The 21,205-nt window shown below is 47.7% G+C and overlaps 1 protein-coding gene across 1 annotated transcript in view; it reads left to right on the top strand.

Annotated features, from left to right (window-relative positions):
- Positions 1-21,205, top strand: part of PSMD1 (proteasome 26S subunit, non-ATPase 1) — a 126,679-nt gene that overhangs the window by 71,734 nt on the left and 33,740 nt on the right. Inside the window, exons 17-18 of the mRNA XM_050963785.1 lie at positions 3,437-3,551; positions 6,507-6,623. Of these exons, the coding sequence (XP_050819742.1) occupies positions 3,437-3,551; positions 6,507-6,623 (232 nt within the window). The remainder of the gene's footprint in view (positions 1-3,436; positions 3,552-6,506; positions 6,624-21,205) is intronic.

The raw sequence follows: 21,205 nt of genomic DNA, 5'->3' as shown, positions 1-21,205 counted from the left end.
ACACACACACCATGAAAAAATGGTTGTTGCCATACTAACTATAACGGACTCATCAGTTACGGTGGACTGATATCGGCAGGAGAAAAAAAACTTTTGTAGTGATAATCAGGATGGCCCATTTCCAACAGCTGACAAAAAGGTGTGAGTAAAAGTATGGGGAAAATTAGCATGGGGAAATAGTTTTTACTTTGTGTAATGACCCATCCATTCCTAGCCTTTATTCAAGCCTGATTTAATGGTGTACAGTTTGCAAATTAATTCCAATTCTGCAGTTTCTCGTTGGAGTCTGTTTTTGGAGTTTTTTTTCTTGGAGTATTGCAACTTTTAGGTCTGTAATTGAGTGACCAGGGAGGATGAAGTATTCTCTGACTGGTTTTTGAATGTTATAATTCTTGGCGTCTGATTTGTGTCCATTTATTCTTTTACGTAGAGATTGTCCTGTTTGGCCAATGTACATGGCAGAGGGGCATTGCTAGCACATGATGGCATGTCACATTGGTAGATGTGCAGGTGACTGAGCCTCTAATGGTGTGGCTGATACCTAATCACATCAGCAGAGTAGATATGCATGCAAATAATTCACAATTTGATTTGAGGAAGCTGGTCTGTACTGAGAGCTCCTGTTACTAAGAGAGAATGCTTTTCCCCTGCATGTCTAGTAATGTGAGACAGTTTATCCAAAGAGTAAATATTTGTATCAGTTTAGTTGCTAATATTTTTTCCTTAATCAGACAGGTATATTTAGCTTTGCACATTTCAAGTGTTTGGAAAATACCATCAGACTTCATTACTGAATGTTTCACATTTTGTTTTCCAAAAGTGGGTCGACATACAACCACTCATGATAGCATTTGACTACTTGAATAATGGGCTATAGATGAAAGCATTCCAAACAATTGTCAGAAGTCATCTTAATTGTTGTAGATCTGTCTGAGAGTTCTATAATAAATTGGTTTAAACCAATCCCAAATTTTTAGTAGCAGGCTATCCTAGAACATCTAGCTCTGAAGCATTTGTCATGGAACTCAGGTTCAGAAAACCAGGTTTCATAGCATGATTAATGCATGTGGCTATTGATGCTAGCAAAATGTATAATCGTGTCTTTGCCAAAAATGTTTTTCTATAGTTTGGCTTGCAGTCTGCCTGTTGAACTTTTGTTGAAGTAAAGCAAACACAAAGGTGTTAAGAACGTTAGTATACCAGCCTAAATGTTCTGCACAGCTGAATGCTTAGGCTCGTTTATTAAAGGATTAGTCATTCCCTGTCTCCACAACAGGTCATTTTTTAAAGACACTGTCAGTGTTTGAGCTGTTGTTTGAGCTAAAAGATAAGTCATTTTGTGTGTTCTTATAATTTATATAGTCCTCACACCTGCTGCTAGCTTGCAAGGAAGGATCCAGCGCTGTTCCCTTAACTGACCCTGAGCTCTTCCTCCGTCTATTTACATTCTTAGTCAAGGTTGCATCTTTGAGATAATGAGCTCCCAGCCTGACAAACTTGAGTCATTCTCCTTTTATTGGGTTTTCTTCTCAACTGTTGTCATTGCTTTTCCAAAAGAGCTGGACTAGGTCATCTCTGTGCTGTCTATAGGTTTCAGTGAGGGAGTCTTGAAACAGAATGGGATATTGCTGGAAGGGGAAGTGATTTATGTGGCTATGTCGAGGGGGCGTGCACTTGCTCAGAATTCATGACTTTCCCTCTGAATTATGAGAGCCAACCATCTTATCCCCATACAACTACTTGCTGCCATTACTGTTGGATAGTTGAGAGGCCTATTAAGATGAACGGCTTCAACAGCATTAAAAGCAGAAATGGCAGGCAACAGGAGATGTTAGTTGGCAGTGGGAGGCAACAGAGGGGGTGGATGAGGGAGTTTTGATGAAGATAGCAATGAGGGCTGTTGGGAGAATTTGCGAGGGGAAGGTTAGCAGCACAGAATAGCAGAGTAGAAGCTGTTTGTGTGTCTGTAGAACAGTGAATTTGGGACCTGGTCATGTAGTGATTTAACTATGGTCAGTGAAGTCAGTCCTGTACAGAACAGAGGAAGACACAGTTGCCACTCCCAGACATTAGGTGTACAGTAAAATTTAAAAAAAAATGTTGAATTGTAAATTGTCCTTTTGTTCTGGCGGCTCACCTGGCTCATTGTTTGATCTGGATGTCTTTATGGAATGCTGACCTTTTAAATACTCTAGATGTCATGTATTACTTATGTGCAAACATTAATCCTTGCAAATCCCCCGTGAGGTAGTTTTCTATCCCCGTTTTTCCAGAGAGATGAAGTGAGTAGCCAAAGGTCACACACTGAGTCAAAACCAAAAACTAGAACCCAGGCATTTCTGGCTCACCTCCTGGTCAAATTATTAGATACTGCTGCCTCTTAATAGAAACTGGGTTAAATTGCATGATGTTAAAACTGGGTTTAAAATTACAGGCATCCATACAAAGAGCAGTTGAGAATGGAAGGTGTTGTGAGATGTGCCTAGATAGTACAGTGATGGGCACTATAGAAATATCTAGATGGCTGCAGTGACTGAACCATGACCCAAACCTTCCCTTCCCTCTCTTTCAGAAACACGTATGTGCTAACTGCTCTCAGTATATTGCCATTATCAGTAGCATTGTCAAGCAAGCTATATTTAAAAGATTAGCCTTGACAAATGTGAGTGCATTTGTAGTGCTTGTGAGTTCTGAACTTCGGTTGTGAAGAGAATGCTGTCTCCTTTTGAATGGAGAGAGTTCACTTCGGTAGGCTCACTTTGAAGAACTTCTGCTTTTCTAGCCTGAACTGTTAAAACAGGCAGTTCACAGTACTTTGAAGAATTGTATATGTCTCTCAGATTAATTGAAGAATAAAATAGGATCTGTAAATACAGGAGAGAAATTAATATCCCTACAACTAAGAGTGGCTTGCAAGCTGCTTCACAGGTATTAAATATTCACAGCCCTTTCATTGCCACAGGCTCTATTCCACTGTAGTGAATTGACAGGCCTGGCCAACTGCTGGCATATTTGAAAGGGGCTGGCTCTGTACCATTTTTAATCTTTAGGTGTCAACTGACTGAGACAAAATACTGAATGGATTAATGGATTCTGCACTTCTTTCCCCTAGAAGCAATCTTGTGCTGCTATTGCCACTGGTGTGTGGGTTTGAGGGACGAAGCACTCTAATCATTTTCAAGAAACTCTTATCAGTTATCTATAAACCGTTACCAATGGGACTTGTGTGTGTCATCTGCTGTGCACAATAGAGCACTTTACAGAGGGAAGTTCACAGGACATGCCTGTCCGTATCTAGCACAGTAATATAGTTTACTCAGAAAGGCACCATGTGCAAATTATATGGAAGGAGGATGTATTTTTTCAGTATAGTCAAGTAAAACCCCTAAATTCTCAAATGAGATAATAATCTGAGCTATTCTTTGTCTTTCCCTAGGACTCCTGAACAGTGTCCCAGTGTAGTTTCTTTGCTGTCAGAAAGCTACAACCCACATGTGCGTTATGGGGCTGCCATGGCTCTGGGCATCTGCTGTGCTGGCACAGGAAATAAGGTGAGGACAAAAAGCCAATAATCGCTACGCCCAGGCTCTTTCTGCTTTCTTTCCTTCTACAGACACGTTCATGAAAAGTATCACAGAAATAGAGTGTTATTTCGCGCACGTAGTCTTCCAGCCAGTTGGAGTGTGTCAGCATTTCCTCAGCTTCTGTGCTTTATTGCATTGAGTGAAGCAATCTTTTTTTCTGATTATAGGAAGAGCAAGTAGATGAGGCAGAACAAAATACATTTGTTCACAATTTCCACCCTCTTAGAGTTTGTCTATAGTAAAGGGTTTTTTAACTCTAGTCCATTGCCAATTAACTTGTTGGGTTGCATGTTTGTACATGTCTGGATATGTCAGTCATTTGTTCCAAGACACAAACATTTGTGGTTTACGCCAGAGTTTGACCTTTTTTGGCTCCCATTTTTTATTTTTTAGCACTGAGGGGGAAAACCAAAATCATATGTGTTATCCTGACACTCTTTTCCATGTTTCATAATCAGCACGATAGCCACATAGCAAAGTCAAATTGCAAAAATGAAGCTTCCTCGAACATTTTGCACTTTAAATGCTTGTACATTGAGGGTTCTTTTTCTTAGGGGAACAAGCACTATGTATAGTGTTTAGCTGTCACAGCAGGTGGGGAATAGTTAGGAAATAAAACTTTATTTACTACTACTAAATTTTAACTGATCAGATTAGCAGATTTCAGTCTGGTGTGGTACAAGGTTTTTCTGGTGGGTCATAAAGATCAAGAACTTCATCTGTGGTTTCCAGTTTTATGCCCATCTCCACAACACCCACAACCTTCCTCCCGCTTCCCAGACTTACTAAAAATCCATTCCTAGATTCTTATATGTTCCTGCACACTCATGAATACAACACCTATTTGAAGTTCACACAGTTATGACATTCACTGTCTGCACTCATAAACAGACTTGCATGTAGCCTGAAAGCAAATTGGAAGCCATATTTTCTTCCAAGTTACTGTTTTCACATGGAATATGGCTTTGAGGAACTAATGTTCATTGATATGCTGCATCTGAAAAGTTAATTTAATGGAAATGCTCTTAGTCATACAATCCACATCTGTTTTATTTCCAGATAATTTGTATGATCAAGATAATAGAACCCGTTTGGCCAAGGTTCTGTGCTTTATTTTTATTTCTTAAATAAAGAACTGAAGCATCTGTTTATGTTACAATGTGTCTTCTGGGGCTTATATCAGCATGTTTTAAAGGCTAAGTTAATGCCTCGTAACTTGAGAGATTGGAAATGAAGTTAAGCTTTTTGTTAGGCTGAAGGACACTTCCATCATGCATATTTTATAAATAGCATTGAACACATACAATGTTCCTGTGAGGCACAAATGAATACAGGTAAGAAGACAAAGCACAGCCTTTTAAAAGTAAACTACATGGATTCAGAAAGTTCACATGGCAAAGTAGGTCTGATGTTGCAATGTAATACCTAGAAATGGTTCTTGGCATTAGTATTCTGGTTAAAGTCAAGTTGATGTTGTCAATTTTTCTGATGTATTCCTAGGAAATGTCGAGCCTGGTGGGGACATTGCCAGTATGGAAGCCCTGCACAATACATAGTTAAAACAGGATGGAATCCAGTTTACAATCAGAAGATTGTAGTGCAGTAATTAAGTTGTAAAGTAATTTGATGTTTACCTAGAGCAGGGTGGAGTCCTAGGAATGTTTATAAACAAACTAAGTATTACTAACAGCTATTTGCTTTCTGTGTTTCTGCATTCACCTGGATGAATTCCTTTCTGAAAGACATCCCCAGAATATTGCAGAATGCCCCATAGATGCCTCTGTGGGATCTATCCCATGAGACCTATGGACGTACAAGTAGTTATGACACTTTTTTTTTCTGTTTTGTTTTACTCTTGCTCTTGAAGAGCTCTGTTGAAAATATAACTTTGATTTGTAGTAACTGTTTTTTTAGTAAGCAATTAGAAGAGTATTTTAAAGGATGACTTACAAAGTGGCTGAGCTCCTGTGGATAGAGATTAAAGGTGTATATGGTGCTCAGTTTTCCAACATACCAAATTGACACCTACTTTACAGAAAGGAACAAGAGTGCTGGGTATCCATAAGCAGCATACATACAATAGATTCTCTCTTCTGGACAGTTCTTGTTTCTGTACGTAATTCACGTGCAATGCTGAAATACTTGTTGATCCATGCTCTTGAGCTTAGTGACTCATCTGTTGTATGTCATGTTGGCTTTACACTAGTAACTGTCAAAGAATTTTCTGACCTCAAATCATGGAATCTAAAGAAAGCAATTATAAGTTCTGAAGCAGCATATTGGTCTTCAAAACATAGATCCACCAAATCTGTATATCTGTGGAAATAGCACTACTTGTATTAGAAGTGAGCTATGTTGTTACTTAGAATTAAAAGCTTTGTGGTCTAGTGGATAAAGCATAGGACTGGGAGTTAGGAGACCTATGTTGTATTACTGGTTCTGCTGTTGACTCACTGTATAACCTTCGGCAAATAATTTGACACCTCTGTGCCTGTTATGCCTTGAGTAAAATGAAGGTAACATTTACTTACCTCTGTGCTTGCTAGAAAGGGAAGCAGTGTATAAGTCAGGTGAGAGCAAGATATATAAGTACAAAGTATGGTATTTTGATCATTATTGTCAATAATTCTAACCTGCCAAATACTTTTCACATTTCTGCTTGCAACAAATACAGATTTTGGTCATTCTGGCATTGTTTTGTTCAGCAAATTCCTCTAAGTCTCTAACTCCGAGCAGAAGTCCCCTAGTGTGAGTGCACATTTCTGTAAAAATTTGCTGAGTGACGGGCAAAATATAAATAATATAGTAAACTGCACCTCATTGCCACCTTGCTGATGGGCCTAATTCAATAACCCTTCATTAGACTGACTGAAACCTGCTGTTTGAAAAGTAGTAAGCTTAATTTGTGTATTTGGTTTTTAGGAAGCAATTAATTTGCTTGAGCCAATGACAAATGATCCTGTGAACTACGTGCGTCAAGGAGCTCTGATTGCATCTGCCCTTATAATGATTCAACAGACTGAGATCACCTGTCCAAAGGTGAGTGATGGGTTATCCATCAGCTGGTATGATGAGAAATGGCCTAGGGTGGTGGTAACGTTTCAGGGATCAGTGTGCTAGGCCCTGTAGGTACCCATAGTAAGAGAGGGTCTGTGCCTCGAAGAGCTCATGATTGCAAGAGCAAAATTTAGAATAGTGCAAACTCCTGGCACGATAGAGCATGCACTTTTGAATGGGAGATAGACAGTGACTGGCACCGGTCAGGTAAACTGTCATGGTTTTAGCTGTTGGTGTTATATAAGTAAATCTACATTTGCTCAAAAAAATTGGAAACCCTGGATAAGGGGATGAAAGCGAGATTGGAATTGCTAGCGGACACATGCATAGCATGTGTGAACATATTTTCTTCTCTTCTTTAATAAAGAGATATTTGTTCTTTAATAAAGAGATTTTTGTTAAGTTTTATTTGTTCGATTTAGTACAAGGCAACATTTGATGTACCTGCTCTCAGGGGAAGTCCTGTTATGTGCATAGTTGTAGCTCTGCTTCTGCTGTGGCTTGTCCTTCAGTTTCGCTTGGGACAATAGTTGCTGCAACTTCTTAGACCAGCAAAAAAGATTGAACTCATTTTTTTCAAAAACGAGTTTTCTCACTGTGAAGGCAAATGGGTTAATATGCACTCGTAGTTTTTAAAACTAGATTGCCTGTGAATACGACAGGTAATATTATGCAAACTGCTGCATAGACTAAAATCCGCATTAGCAGAATCAGACACTGACAACTTGGAGCTCCCACATTTGATCAGCCCAGAGAGGTACTGATGCAGCAGGCCTTTGTTGGTTATACTGTATGCTGCTAAAACATCGCTGCCTTGTGCATGGTAACTTTCAATGGCATTGTTTTGCAGTGTAGTTGAACTTCTGAAAAAATCATCCTTTTATTGGCTTTTTTTTTTTTTAATTGCACTTAATTGCTGAAAAAGCAGAATGCTTTTTCTGGAAGAAACACACATTTAATGGTGGGGTCAGGGAGAATAACTAGTTCCAAGGGAAATTCCACAAAGACAAGGGGTGTTTTTATATTTTCAAGCACTTCTGTGTGAGTCTGCTGGGGATTGTGTAGATCAGGGGTCAGCAACCTTTCAGAAGTGGTGTGCCGAGTCTTCATTTATTCACTCTAATTTAAGGTTTCGCGTGCCAGTCATACATTTTAACATTTTTAGAAGGTCTCTTTCCATGTCTATAATAGATAACTAAACTATTGTTGTATGTAAAGTAAATAAGGTTTTTAAAATGTTTAAGAAGCTTCATTTAAAATTAAATTAAAATGCAGAGCCCCCCAGACCGGTGGCCAGGACCAGGGTAGTGTGAGTGCCGCTGAAAATCAGCTCGCGTGCCGCCTTCGGCATGCATGTCATAGGTTGCTTACCCCTGGTGTAGATTTTGCTGGTAGACATTGCTAGTGTCCTAACACTATTACAAAAAAACACTTGGGTTTCGTTTGGAAGAGACTGAAGGTGCTTTATATCACTGTTGAAATTCTGCTAGATTATTCGGTGGAAAAATTAAGTTTTAGCAAATCCTCATATCCTATGAGACCAAATAATATGAAGTAAATGTTTCTCTACGATGGAAATAAACTCAGGAAAGGAAAAGTTTAGATAGGATAAAGCAATCTGTAACTCTAGTGGAAGAAGGAGCTAGAGGTCAGGGTTCTAGCTCAGGGACTTAAGAGACCTGCTCTGCCATAGACTTCTTGTGTGATCTTGGGCAAATCATATAGCCTCTGGGTGCCTCAGTTCCCCCTCTGAGGATGATAATGCTTGCCTACCTCACAGAATATTGTTAGGATAAATACGTTAAAGATTGTGCAGCACTCAGATACTGTGGTGATAGGGGCTAGATAATTACCTCAGAGAGATTCTGCATATGAACTACCTACTGAGTCCATTTGTAATGCTATCAAGTTTTGAGCGGTGTTATGCAAAAGACTTCGGTGAGTATCCAAAGAAAAGTGCAGCCGGGGAAATAACTTGCAAAATTAGATGTTTTTTAGGGTTAATGAAAATTGGAAGACTTCTTTACAAATATGGGACTGAAAACTCAGACTATAGAGGTGCATACCCAGATGCACTTCCCAAGGTTAACAAAACACAGTTGGCCAGGCAGATGGAGGATGAGAGGCATAAAGCTGGAGTTGAGTGGTTTATAAAACAAGCAGGGGTACCATGTGACCATTATATTTTTAAAAAGTGAAGTTTATTTTACAAGCCAACATTTATGAATTTTCGGTGATATACTTTAGATGTAGATGGTAATTTAATTGGCCATGAATAGAGGGTGTAGTGGGGCGACTGCCCCACTCCATGAGAAAAAGGGCCAGAACAGTCCAGAGAGGCTGCACAGACCAGCAGCCAATCAGCAAAGGCCTGTGGAGAGCCAGTCAAAGTGGGGCTGGGCCCTATATAAAGGCTGCCTAGCAAAGGAGAGGGCAGTCTCTTCCTGACTAGCAAGGGAGGAGGACTGGCTTTTGAGGGAAAGAGGTAGCACATTGGACAGAGCTGTGCTGGGCAGGCTCAGGGGAGCAGAGGAGAGCTCCGCCCCAGTTACCTGCCAGGCTTCAGCCCTTGCTAAAAAGGGTCGAGAAGGTGCACGAGGCCAAAGGTGAAGTGGCCCAGGGAAGATAGGTGGACAAGAGGGGAGAGAAGGAGGGCACAGAGAGACTGCTGCTAGAGGGTCCCTGGGTTGGTATCCAGAGTAGTATGTGGGCCTGGGTCTCCCCGTTCCCCTCCCCCCCCATGGCACTGCGCCTGGCCACAGAGGAGTGTGCCCGAGACAGACTGCAGTTTGCCCTGAGGTGAGGGGCTAGACTTTGGGGTTGTGGTTGGCCACTGGGGCAGGTGCAAGCTGAAGGACTTCTGTTAATCCACCCTCCCCCCCAGAATGGGGTGAGAATGGAATAGTGAGCACTGCCAGAGACCAGTGTCCTGAAGCAGACACCGCTGAGCAGGGAACAACGCGGATCCTAAACCAGCAGAGCAGACAACGGGTGAGACACCACACGCAGAGGGTGCTCCACAGCTGACGAGCTAATTCCCGGAGCAACCTGCAAGAGGCACCAGCAGTGGTGAGTTCTGACCCTGTTACAGAGGAGTAAGGGATGCAAGCAGGACCAAGACACTTGAAAATAACAAGTGCTCCCTGAAATCATCAGCTAATTTATAAACAAAACCCAAAGTGGATCAGCTTCACCCTTCTTCAAGGAAGAAGTTCAGCCAAAGGTCCCGGCAGCCCTTGCTGCTAATCAGACAACTATTCTAGGAGTGCAACCAGAGTTGGCCTTCATGAAAGATTAAGTGGTTTCTCCTTATGAAACCACTGAATGACATTTAAAGGAACATTTCCTGACAGATGTAATAAATTGTGGAATGGCCTACTAAAGGAAATGAGTGGAAGTCTTGTGTATTATAGGAAACTATCCTGCATTGCCAGGGAGGTGGACTAGATGTCTTAGTATTTCATATCTCTAATTTTTATGGTTCCAGGGTAATGGGAATAAGAATTCTCTGTAGTTTAGCCGGATGCACTGGGGTTACATTGTCAATTAAGAATTTATTATCCTTGGAAAACTTGTTCAGTGCGGTTTACCAGTCTAAAGAGAGATTTTTTTGATCAGATATTAAAGATCAGAGTTCAAAGGGTGGCACTAGCCCTTGGATTATTGTGGTGCATTTTATTTTGTTTAGATTCTTATACTGCACTCATAGTTAAGGTGTGAGAGCACCCCCATTTCTATTCAAGCAGCTAAACATACGCCAGACATTTGGGTAGGGTTTCAGTTAGGGTTTGCAGAGGTAGACTCGATTGAGTTGTCAAGAACCTAAAAATAAGGTCTTTTGTTAATTGTTGTGAGTACATGCAGACACTTTGTGTATAAGAGATGGAGTTTTAATACATATGACATACTCTAAAACTTTTCTGCCAGTATCAGTAAGAGCCCTTCTGACTACATTTAAAAAAAAAAACAACAACCTTGAAATGTTTCATGGGAGAAAGTAGGAATAATTTCACAACCAGCTGTGACTGTAAGAGTTTGGGCTAGAATATTATTAGTAATAAACCAATGTGACTACTATTTGAGTAGCTGTGATGTTACTTTTTTTTATGTGCCCCAAGATTTACATGTAGACTTGTATATACTGAGAAAGAGATGCATAGATCTTATGAATGAATGACAGTGTGGTTCATAATAGGATATACAGTTAATCTGATGGGTGAACGATTAATCAGCTGAATTTTGCCTTAGTGTCTCACAAGTCTAATTTATGAAGAGCATGCATCCTAGTGAAAGATGAGTTGCGGTGCTGGTCTATTAGGTAGATTTAAGTGCAGGGGTAATGAAAGCGAATGTTGGCTTTAGCTTTGCTAGACTGTAGAGCCAGGGTAACTTGCAGCATGGAAAAACTACTCTCCTAGTAGCTTTCTGAAAATAAGTTTTTGGTTGCTCCTAAAGGCCAATTCAAAATTCAAGGATGGGAAGGAGCTGAGAGACACAGGCCTGGGGTTGTTTGTTTTTTTGTTAAATCTGGGAGGAGACAGCCCAACAATATACCATCTTGTATAAAGTCTAAGAGCTGAAAAACGTGTGTGTGTGTCCGTCCATCCTTCCCACTGTAGGGGTGCATTCAAGACCAGAGGTTTTTTTGAATAGCAGAGTCTATCAGGGTGCTCCATATCCTAGGACATAAGGGCAGGGCAGCTGTGATCCTCCCTCAGTTCACTCGTAGCTAGGCTGACCAGGTAGCAAGTGTGAAAAATCAGGATTGGGGTGGGGAGTAATAGGCACCTTGTAGTGGACCCTCGCTCACCCGGGGGGGGAGGCCACTCTGTCTGGTCTTGTTTGGCCAGAACCAGAGTCCACAGGAAAGTCTAGAGCCCACAATAGGGCTGGGCAACACACAGTCCCTGTCAGGCGTTAGCCTGATCTGGCAACTCAAGCTGCTGGCCCTTAAACCGAGTCTATAAGTGGGCTGGGGCCTGGGCTTGAGGAGGCTCAGGCAGGCCATAACAAAACAGTCTCCGGGCTTGCTCCTGCCTGGGCAGGGTTCAGGCAGCCAGCAAACAGTCTATGGGTATGCTAGGACCTGGGCTTGAAGTGGTTCAGGCAGCCAACAAACAGTACAGTCTTAAAGCGAGCTGGGACCTGAGCTTCTAGAGGTTCAGGCAACCTGCAGCAAGCAGCCTCAAAGCAGCTGGCTTTAACCTGGGCACTCAGGCAGCCAGCAAATTATCCAGTCTTAAAGCGGGTTGGGTCCTGGGCTCCTGGGCTTCCCAGTGCCAGGCAGGAGTTGCCTTGCAGGGATCCATCTGCAACACGCCGACTCAGCCACACTCGGCCTTGCAGCCGGAGCACTGTGCCTGGCCCTGGGCTACTTCCTGCCTCCCCAGGGGTTGGTACTTCTGGCCTCCAGGCCTCGCCTGTCTCCTAAGGGTACACTCTGGGCCAGTCCTCGGGCACAGCCAGGCGTAGGTTCCCCTCTGGGCCGCTGCAGAACAGGCGGAGCATCCTCTTCCTCTGCAGGTTCTGCCCTGACAGGTTGCAGGACCTGCCTTTTATACCTCCAGCCACGCCCCCCTACTTCTGATGAGAGGGGCGGAGTGACCTAGGCTCCGCCCTCCAAAGTGAGTGTAGTGGACCCCCACTCACCCCAGAGGAGGGAGGCCACTCTGCCTCACTACACACTTATATAAGACCAAGCCCTGAATATGGGGACTGTCCCTATAAACTCAGGACATCTGGTCATCCTACTCATAGCGCTTATGGCAGCAAGACAGAACATGGCAAGCATCCAACCCACTAGTTTAGTTTTTAGCTCGTTCTAAACTTTTTCAAAACCTTCCACAATCTTCCAAACCACTTCTGATCTATGACCTCCATGAACTGATCCAATCTTTCTGTACCAAACTCTGTTGGTCAGACCCTGCCCCTGCCCCTGTTTCTCTGTACAGGCTCCTTGTGTCAAACTGAAAATATGTGTTTTCAAGCTTAGTCCACTGCAGAATGGACAGATCCCCCTGAAGAGAGCCAGTATGTCTCTCTCTTGCCAGGGGGAATTGCATATTCCAAGCAGATGCTTGGTACGCTTGTCCTCTGCTGGAATGCATTAGATGTGAGGCTGACACTCCATCTTCTGGGTCAGTCCTTGAAGTTTTTGTCAGACCCAAGGAAATGGACTCCAGAATTCTACTAGTGGACAAGCCAGGATTGTTCAGTGTCTTCTTGAGCAGATAGGCAATGACTAAAATTAGCATGGAGAAAAGATCTGGCACAGACATTGGCTCCAGCATTGAAACCACCATCGCCACCTCTGGTATGGAAATCACACCCCGAGAGAGCTGCTCTGACCACCAGTGCAGAAGCTAGAGAAGGATATCCATGCCTTTCCATAAGGCCAACACTGCAGAGCCTTCAGAAAGGAGTACACCAGTCCCCACACAGTGTTGAGAATTGGTGAGAGGGGGCCGATGTGGACCAACCATTATCAGTACAGGGTTCTATACTTTGGACACTCCACAGCACCCAGCGTGTTCAAAAAATGCCTGGCAGCACTGACCACAATTTAAGAAGACCGGGAATCCACATCTACCCATATCTGGCTGAAAAGGGACAGTCCCAACAGCAGACTGTGACAGCCTTGCAATACATCCTTTTCCTGTTCTCTCAACTAGGTCTTCTGGTGAACTATGAAAAACCATTTCCTCACATGATCACAGCTGATAAAGTTGATAAGAGCTTTAATCAGCTAAAGATCGTCAAGAGTCTACCTGCCAGAGGACAGGTTCCAGCCCCTCCAGTGAGTGGTAAAAGACCCGTGGGCTTGTCCAACAACAATTAGTAGGTGCCTGTGACATTTAGGCTACATGTCGGCATGCACATACATGACGCTGCTTGCCAGACGTCTCCTACGATCCTTACAACTGTGGCTCCCTGGCAGATGTCTCATGAACAGGAGGATCAGTCTTGCCTCAAGTCCCACAAGAGCTCACTTGGTGGCTAGACTTGGTAGTTGAGAAAGGAGTGCCATTCTCAGTTCTCTTCACAACAATGACTCTTAGCACAGATGCATCAAGAAGAGGCTGGGACACCCATCTGCAAATACAAGGCACATGGTCTTGAGACAACCTGAAACTTCACAAGTACATCCTGGAGTCAAGGACTGTATAACATTCCTACTGTTCCATGCTAAGGTCGTCTCAGGATTCTACCTAAGCCAATTGATTATTTTAACAGTCTTCTTTCTGAAGCTGCGCTCACTGGGAGGAAAGCAGCTTTTGACATCTCCAAAGCTTTGGTCTATTAGTTCAACAAACTTTCAGGCTGTCTCCCTGCCTCTCTGTGGCCATATCATGGCCATCAAGAGGTCAGGCTATCTTGTTACAGAGACTCTCACTGCGTGAAACACTTACCATTTCCACCTGCTATTATTTGGCTGGTGAGTCTCTCCCTATGAAATCAAGGCACACTCTACCAGTGCATCTTCCATCTGTTTCAGAAATGTGTCAGTCTCTGAGAGCCCCAAGGCAGCCATGTGGAGCAGCCCACTTTTTTTTGTTAAACATTATGCACTTGACATGGCAGCCTGGTTAGATGTCCAGTTTGGGAGAGCAGTACTTCAGTCACTGTTTGACACAGCTGAAACTCCTCGCTCTGGCTCTCCAGGGAGGACACCTACAGTCAAATCCACGATGACACATACGTGAAGAAAGAATGGTTCTTCTTTGAGTGATTGCTCATATCCATTCCAGGTAGGTGTACGCGCCGCGCGTGCACGTTTGCCGGAAACTTTTTACCCTAGCAACTCCAGTGGGCCGGCAGGTCGCCCCCTAGAGTGGCGCCACTATGGCACTAGATATATACCCCTGCCGGCCCGCCCGCTCCTCAGTTCCTTCTTACCGCCGTGTCGGTTGCTGGAACTGTGGAGTGCGGCTTGCTGTCCTCCACGTACCTAGCTCTCCTGTACTTTGTTCATAGTCATAGTTGTAAATAGTTCATAGATAGTTCATAGATAGTTTGATAGTATATTAGTTAGTTGTGTATTGTATATAGTTGTTTAACTTGCTCGCAGGTGAGCCGTTGCCCTCCCCGGCACCGGGCTCATGCCTGGCTCGCCGGGCTTCAAGCAGTGCTCGGCATGCAAGAAGCCAATGCATACTAGCGATCCCCACGATGCGTGCCTTAAGTGCCTGGGGGAATCGCACATAAGTGAAAAGTGCCGTATTTGCAAGGCCTTTAAGTCTCGCACGAAGAAGGAGAGGGATCAACGACTCCGCGCTCTCCTCATGGAAGTGGCGCTGACTCCGGCACCGGCGGCGCAGTCGGCCACTTCTACTCTGGCACCGGACCGCGCCGGCACCGGCAAGACTCCCCGGCACCGACCATCCCCGGCACCGGGAGCAGACTCACGACACTCGGCGTCTGCAACACCATCAAGGCAGGCCCGAGTGGAGCGCCCGGCACCTACCTTGGCCGCGGCACCGCCTGCAGGGCTGCTGTCGACTCCGGGCCCGGAAGGTCCGTTGAGTCCAGCCCCTCCTAGCTCCCCCTTAAGATCAGGGGTCGAGCTGGTAGTACCATCCACGCCGGAGACCTTTGCCTCGGCACGGGACTTGATCGCACTGACGGAGCCATCGCAGCCTCAGACTGCACCCCCAGGACGGGTGACCTCCAGAGGCAAACCGATGCTGCGAGCGCTGTCTCCAGAGTCCCGGCACCGATCACCCCGGAGACGTGAACGCTCACACTTGGGGCACCGCTCGCAGTCCCGGCACCGTTCTCCCAGGCGGTACCGGTTGTACTCGCGGCACCAATCAGCATCTGCACGGTCCCGGTCTGGCTCCTCTCATCACCGGCACCGAGACTCTAGGAGCTGTTCACCTCGGCGTTCGGCTCCGCGGTCGACCTACCGGCACCGAACTGGTGGTAGGTCCCGATCCCGGTCGACCTCCCAGCACCGCGCCGGTGGCAGGTCCCGGTCCCCACTGCCATCCCGGCACCGCGCTGATCAAAGGTTGCGGTCCCGCTCCCGGCACCGACATCGCTCCAGATTCCACTCCGGATCCCGGCACTGGCTACCACGCCGTTCCCGGTCCCGATCCAGGCACCGATACGGGTCGCGGCACCGACCCTCAGCACCGACCCTCGGCACCGACCCTCGGCACCGAAGGGAGCGTCGGAGTCGGCGCACAGAGACGCCTACCAAACAGGCTCAGCGCCTCCGTGGCCTTCTAGGGAACCATAGGTGTCCTCGCAGGCGGACAGCGCCTATGCCTTGGGCCAGGACAGATGCTCGGCCCTGTTCCAGGACCCTCCACCACAGGAGTGAGGGCCTCAACAATGGGGGTTTTGGACCCCATGGGCATATTGCCAAGCCCAGGGTCCACAACACATTACCCCCCGCCGTACGGGGGAACTCAGGCCACCGGAGGCGATGGTGTCTAGACCCCCTCCCTCCCCGGAAGCAGACGGCCGGTCCAGCCACCAGGACCTAGAGCTCCCTCCAGTGACAGAGGTGCAGCCCCAGTTAGAACCCCCCGTGGACACTCTGTTGCCGGGGGTTTCCTCGTCGTCTTCACTGGATGAGGCAGTGGCGGGTACCTCGTCCTCCAGCCCTCCCCCGCTAGATCTTAGGGCACACCAGGACCTCCTCCGACGTGTGGCACAGAACCTAGACTTGCAAGCGGAGGAGGTCTCTGAAATCGAGGACCCGGTGGTGAGCATCCTCTCCGCCGATGCGCCCACCAGAGTGGCCTTGCCCTTTATAAAAACAATCCAGGCCAACGCAGCTAATATCTGGCAGTCACTGGCCTCCATCCCTCCGACCGCTCGAGGGGTGGAAAGGAAATACATGGCCCCCTCGAAGGGCTATGAATACCTGTACGTTCACCCGACACCCTGCTCACTGGTGGTCGAGTCGGTGAACGACAGGGAGCGCCATGGTCAAGAGGCCCTAGCACCCAAGTCGAAGGAGGCGAGGTGAACGGACCTCCTGGGCCGCAAGGTCTATTCGGCGGGGGCGCTACAGCTCAGGGTCTCCAATCAGCAGGCCCTCCTTAGCCGCTACTCCTTCAACTCGTGGGTAGCGGCGGGGAAGTTCGCAGAGCTCTTGCCACAGGACGCCCGCCAGGAGTTTACCACCATCCTGGACGAGGGCAAGAAAGTAGCGAGGACATCGGTACAAGCCTCTTTAGATGCTGCCGACTCGGCCGCTCGGACCCTGGCCTCGGGGCTCACAATGCGCCAACTTTCCTGGCTGCAGGTCTCTGGCCTTCCACCGGAGCTCCAACATACTATCCAGGACCTCCCCTTTGAAGGCCAGGGCCTGTTTTTCGCTAAAACAGACCCCAGACTAAAGGACCTTAAGGATAATAGGGTCATAATACGGTCGCTGGGGATGCATACGCCTGCGACACAGCGCAGGCCATTCCGGCAGCAGAACCAACAGCAGCAGCGTCGGCCGTATCCTCAGTTCCGTCCGCGGCAGGACCTCGCTAGGCGCCGCGGCAGGAACAACCGACGCAGACAGTCCGGTGGCCAAACGGGGCAGAACCAAAGCTCCGCCAAGGCCCCTCCGGGGCCTAACCCTTCATTTTGAAGGTGCGCCCGAGGGCGCAGTACCAGTTTCCCCTCCGGATCCTTCCCTGCAGTTTTCCAACCGTCTTTCTTTTTTCCTCCCGGCGTGGACCCGAATAACATCGGACCGTTGGGTCTTGCGTACGGTGCAGGCCGGTTATCGCCTGCAGTTTTCTTCGCCCCCCCCCCCCCATCCTCGTCCCTCTTCAGGGGCCCCTTTCACGAGCAATTCCTCCGTCAGGAGGTGCACACGCTCCTCGTCAAGGGAGCCATAGAGGAGGTTCCAGAGAGCGAGAAGGGCAAGGGGTTTTATTCCCGCTACTTTCTAATCCCCAAGTCCAAGGGCAGCCTCAGGCCCATCCTCGACCTGCGGGAACTCAACAAGTATATGGTGAAGTTGAAGTTCCGTATGGTATCCCTTGGAACCATCATCCCATCCCTGGATCCCGGAGACTGGTACGCCGCCCTCGACATGCAGGACGCTTATTTCCACATCTCCATTTCCCCCCAGCACAGACGTTTCCTCTGCTTTGTGGTCGCCCGCCAATATTATCAATTTGCAGTCCTCCCGTTTGGCCTCTCTACGGCCCCGAGGGTGTTTACGAAATGCATGGCAGTCGTTGTCGCACACCTTCGACGTTGCCGCATTCACGTGTTCTCCTATCTGGACGACTGGCTGATCCGGGGCACATCGGAGCTGCAGGTCCGCGACCACGTCCGCAGGATCAGCAGCCTCTTTGCTGCCTTGGGCCTCGTCATCAACGTGGACAAGTCTACTCTGCTCCCCACGCAGAGGATAGAGTTCATCGGGGCCGTTCTGGACTCTACCCTGGCCAGGGCCTTGCTACCCTTGCCCAGGTTCCAGTCGCTGTCGGCCATCATTCTGCGCTTGCAGGCGGCCCCGATGACCTCTCTACGAACATGTCTGGCCCTCCTGGGCCATATGGCGGCCTGTACGTTCGTGACGGCATATGCCCGACTCCGCATGAGGCCTCTTCAATCTTGGCTCATCGCGCAGTACCGGCCAGCCAGGCATTCGTTGGACACAGTCGTCACCGTTCCTCAGAGGGTGCTGGACTCCCTTCGGTAGTGGCTGGACCAGTCCGTAGTCTGTGCGGGGCTCCCGTTTCATCCGCCCCAGCCCTCGGCATCCCTGACTACGGACGCCTCAGATCTGGGCTGGGGGGCACACTGCAGCGCCCAGAGAACTCAGGGCTTGTGGACCCCGCAGGAGTTGGACCTCCACATCAACGTACGAGAGTTGAGGGCGGTCCGTCTTGCTTGTCAAGCGTTTGTCCATCTCCTTCAAGGTCGGTGTGTCGCGGTGTTCACCAACAACACGACGACCATGTTTTACATCAACAAGCAGGGCGGCACCAGGTCCTCTCCCCTATGTGTCGAGGCGATGCGTCTCTGGGAGTTTTGCATAGCCCATGCCGTTCACCTTTCTGCCTCCTATCTCCCGGGAGTGCGGAACACTTTAGCGGATCGACTGAGCAGATCCTTCCGCTCGCACGAGTGGTCCCTCCGTCCAGACGTCGCCCTCTTATTCTTCCAGAGGTGGGGTCATCCCCAGATGGACCTCTTTGCATCCAGGGAGAACAGGAAGTGTCGAGCATTCTGCTCCTTCCAGGGTCGGGAGCCAGGGTCTCTAGCAGATGCATTCCTGATCCCATGGGCAACCCACCTGTTTTACGCATTCCCTCCCGTTCCGCTGATACACAGGGTTCTCCTCAAGGTGCGCAGAGACAGAGCTCGGGTGATTCTCATAGCTCCAGCATGGGCCAGACAGCATTGGTACCCCATGTTGCTGGACCTCTCAGTAGCCAACCCAGTTGCCCTGCCCCTGCATCTGGACCTGATCACCCAGGACCACGGCAGGCTCTGTCACCTGGACCTTCCGTCTCTGCACCTTACGGCATGGCTCCTGCGTGGTTGACAGGCTCTGAGTTACGCTGCTCTACCCCGGTTCGGGAGGTTCTCCTGGGCAGTAGAAAGCCTTCCACCAGGGCTACTTACTCAGCTAAGTGGAAGCGTTTCTCCTGTTGGTGTTCGGAGAAAGGTCTTCGCCCTATGGAGACTCCCATCACCACTATTATAGACTACATCTGGTCCCTCAAGACTCTGGGTCTGGCGTTGTCGTCCCTCCGGGTCCACCTAGCGGCCATCTCCGCGTTTCATCCTGGAGTGGACAGATGTTCCGTCTTCTCTCACCCTATGGTGGCGAGATTCCTGAAGGGGCTGGAGCATCTCTATCCACAGATCCGCCCTCCTGCCCCTTCATGAGACCTCAACCTGGCCCTAACTCGGCTCATGGGTCCTCCATTCGAGCCATTAGCTACTTGCTCCCTGCTCTACCTCTCGTGGAAGAGTGCCTTCCTAGTGGCCATTACCTCAGCTAGACGGGTGTCAGAGCTACGGGCCCTCACAGTAGACCCCCCGTATACCGTCTTCCATAAAGACAAGGTGCAGCTGAGGCCACACCCTGCCTTTCTTCCCAAGGTGGTCTCAGCTTTCCACATTAACCAAGAGATCTTTCTCCCTGTCTTTTTCCCAAAGCCCCATTCGTCCCGCAGGGAGCAACAGCTCCACTCGCTAGATGTCCGTCGGGTGCTAGCATTTTATGTGGACAGGACCAAACCATTCCGCAAGTCCCCCCAGTTATTCGTGGCGGTAGTGGACCGGGTCAAGGGGCTACCGATTTCTTCGCAGAGGATATCTTCCTGGGTTACCTCCTGCATCAGGACCTGCTATGTCCTGGCCCACGTTCCGACGGGCCGTGTAACTGCTCACTCCACCAGAGCACAGGCATCATGGCTGGCTTTCCTTGCCCGCGTGCCAATCCTAGAGATTTGTAGGGCGGCGACCTGGTCATCGGTCCACACATTCGCTTCCCATTACGCCCTGGTTCAGCAGTCCAGAGATGATGCGGCCTTTGGCTCTGCAGTACTCCAGGCCGCGACCTCTCACTCCGACCCCACCGCCTAGGTAAGGCTTGGGAATCACTTGCCTGGAATGGATATGAGCAATCACTTGAAGAAGAAAAGACGGTTACTCACCGTTGTAACTGTTGTTCTTCGAGATGTGTTGCTCATATCCATTCCACACCCGCCCTCCTTCCCCACTGTCGGAGTAGCCGGCAAGAAGGAACTGAGGAGCGGGCGGGCCGGCAGGGGTATATATCTAGTGCCATAGTGGTGCCACTCTAGGGGGCGACCTGCCGGCCCACTGGAGTTGCTAGGGTAAAAAGTTTCCGGCAAACGTGCACGCGCGACGCGTACACCTACCTGGAATGGATATGGGCAACACATCTCAAAGAACAACAGTTACAACGGTGAGTAACTGTCTTTTACTTAACTTGCGGTAACTGTACTCCGTGTAGATCCCACAGCCCACCTTCTGTCCCTGCTTTTGCAGTTCTCAGCAACGTGGGTTTGAATTGAGGGAGAGTCATGGCCGTTCCATCCTTTATGCCTTCATATGGGAGCGTGAGGCAGCACAGGGTGCATGCTTCCAGTCATGTGCCTCTACAGTAGGTTCCACACTGATTCCAGCCTCTCAAAGAACCCCATTTCCTGTAGGGTAGGTAACCATTCTCTATTAAAAAATACATTTCCAGCAGCAGCCCTGAGTAAAATGAACTTTGAGAAGGAATGGTTCTGGAAGTAGTTGCTGTCAGCTACTAAGCAGAGTCTTGCTTGAATGGCATCATGGTTACTCCACAAGCCTTGTTTGTTAAATGAGTGTATCTGACTGGTTAATTATCCCCTGTTGTTTGGAACTTAATGATTGTTGTTAATTATTTTTCCCCTCTTCTCCCTCTCAGTGCTGCTTACAAACAATATTTTGTTAGTCTTGAAGTTTTAAGCCATCAACATATCTCAAAAGCAATCATCTTTTTGCACTATTAGTAGAAAGGGGCAAATCAGATTTTTTTTTTTTAAACCAAGAATTCTAGGGCTGTGTATCCGAACTTTACAGAGCCCCACTTC

This window comes from Gopherus flavomarginatus, chromosome 8, assembly GCF_025201925.1.
Source record: "Gopherus flavomarginatus isolate rGopFla2 chromosome 8, rGopFla2.mat.asm, whole genome shotgun sequence".
Classification (NCBI taxonomy): Eukaryota; Metazoa; Chordata; order Testudines; family Testudinidae; genus Gopherus; species Gopherus flavomarginatus.
This window is presented reverse-complemented; position numbering and strand designations above follow the sequence as displayed.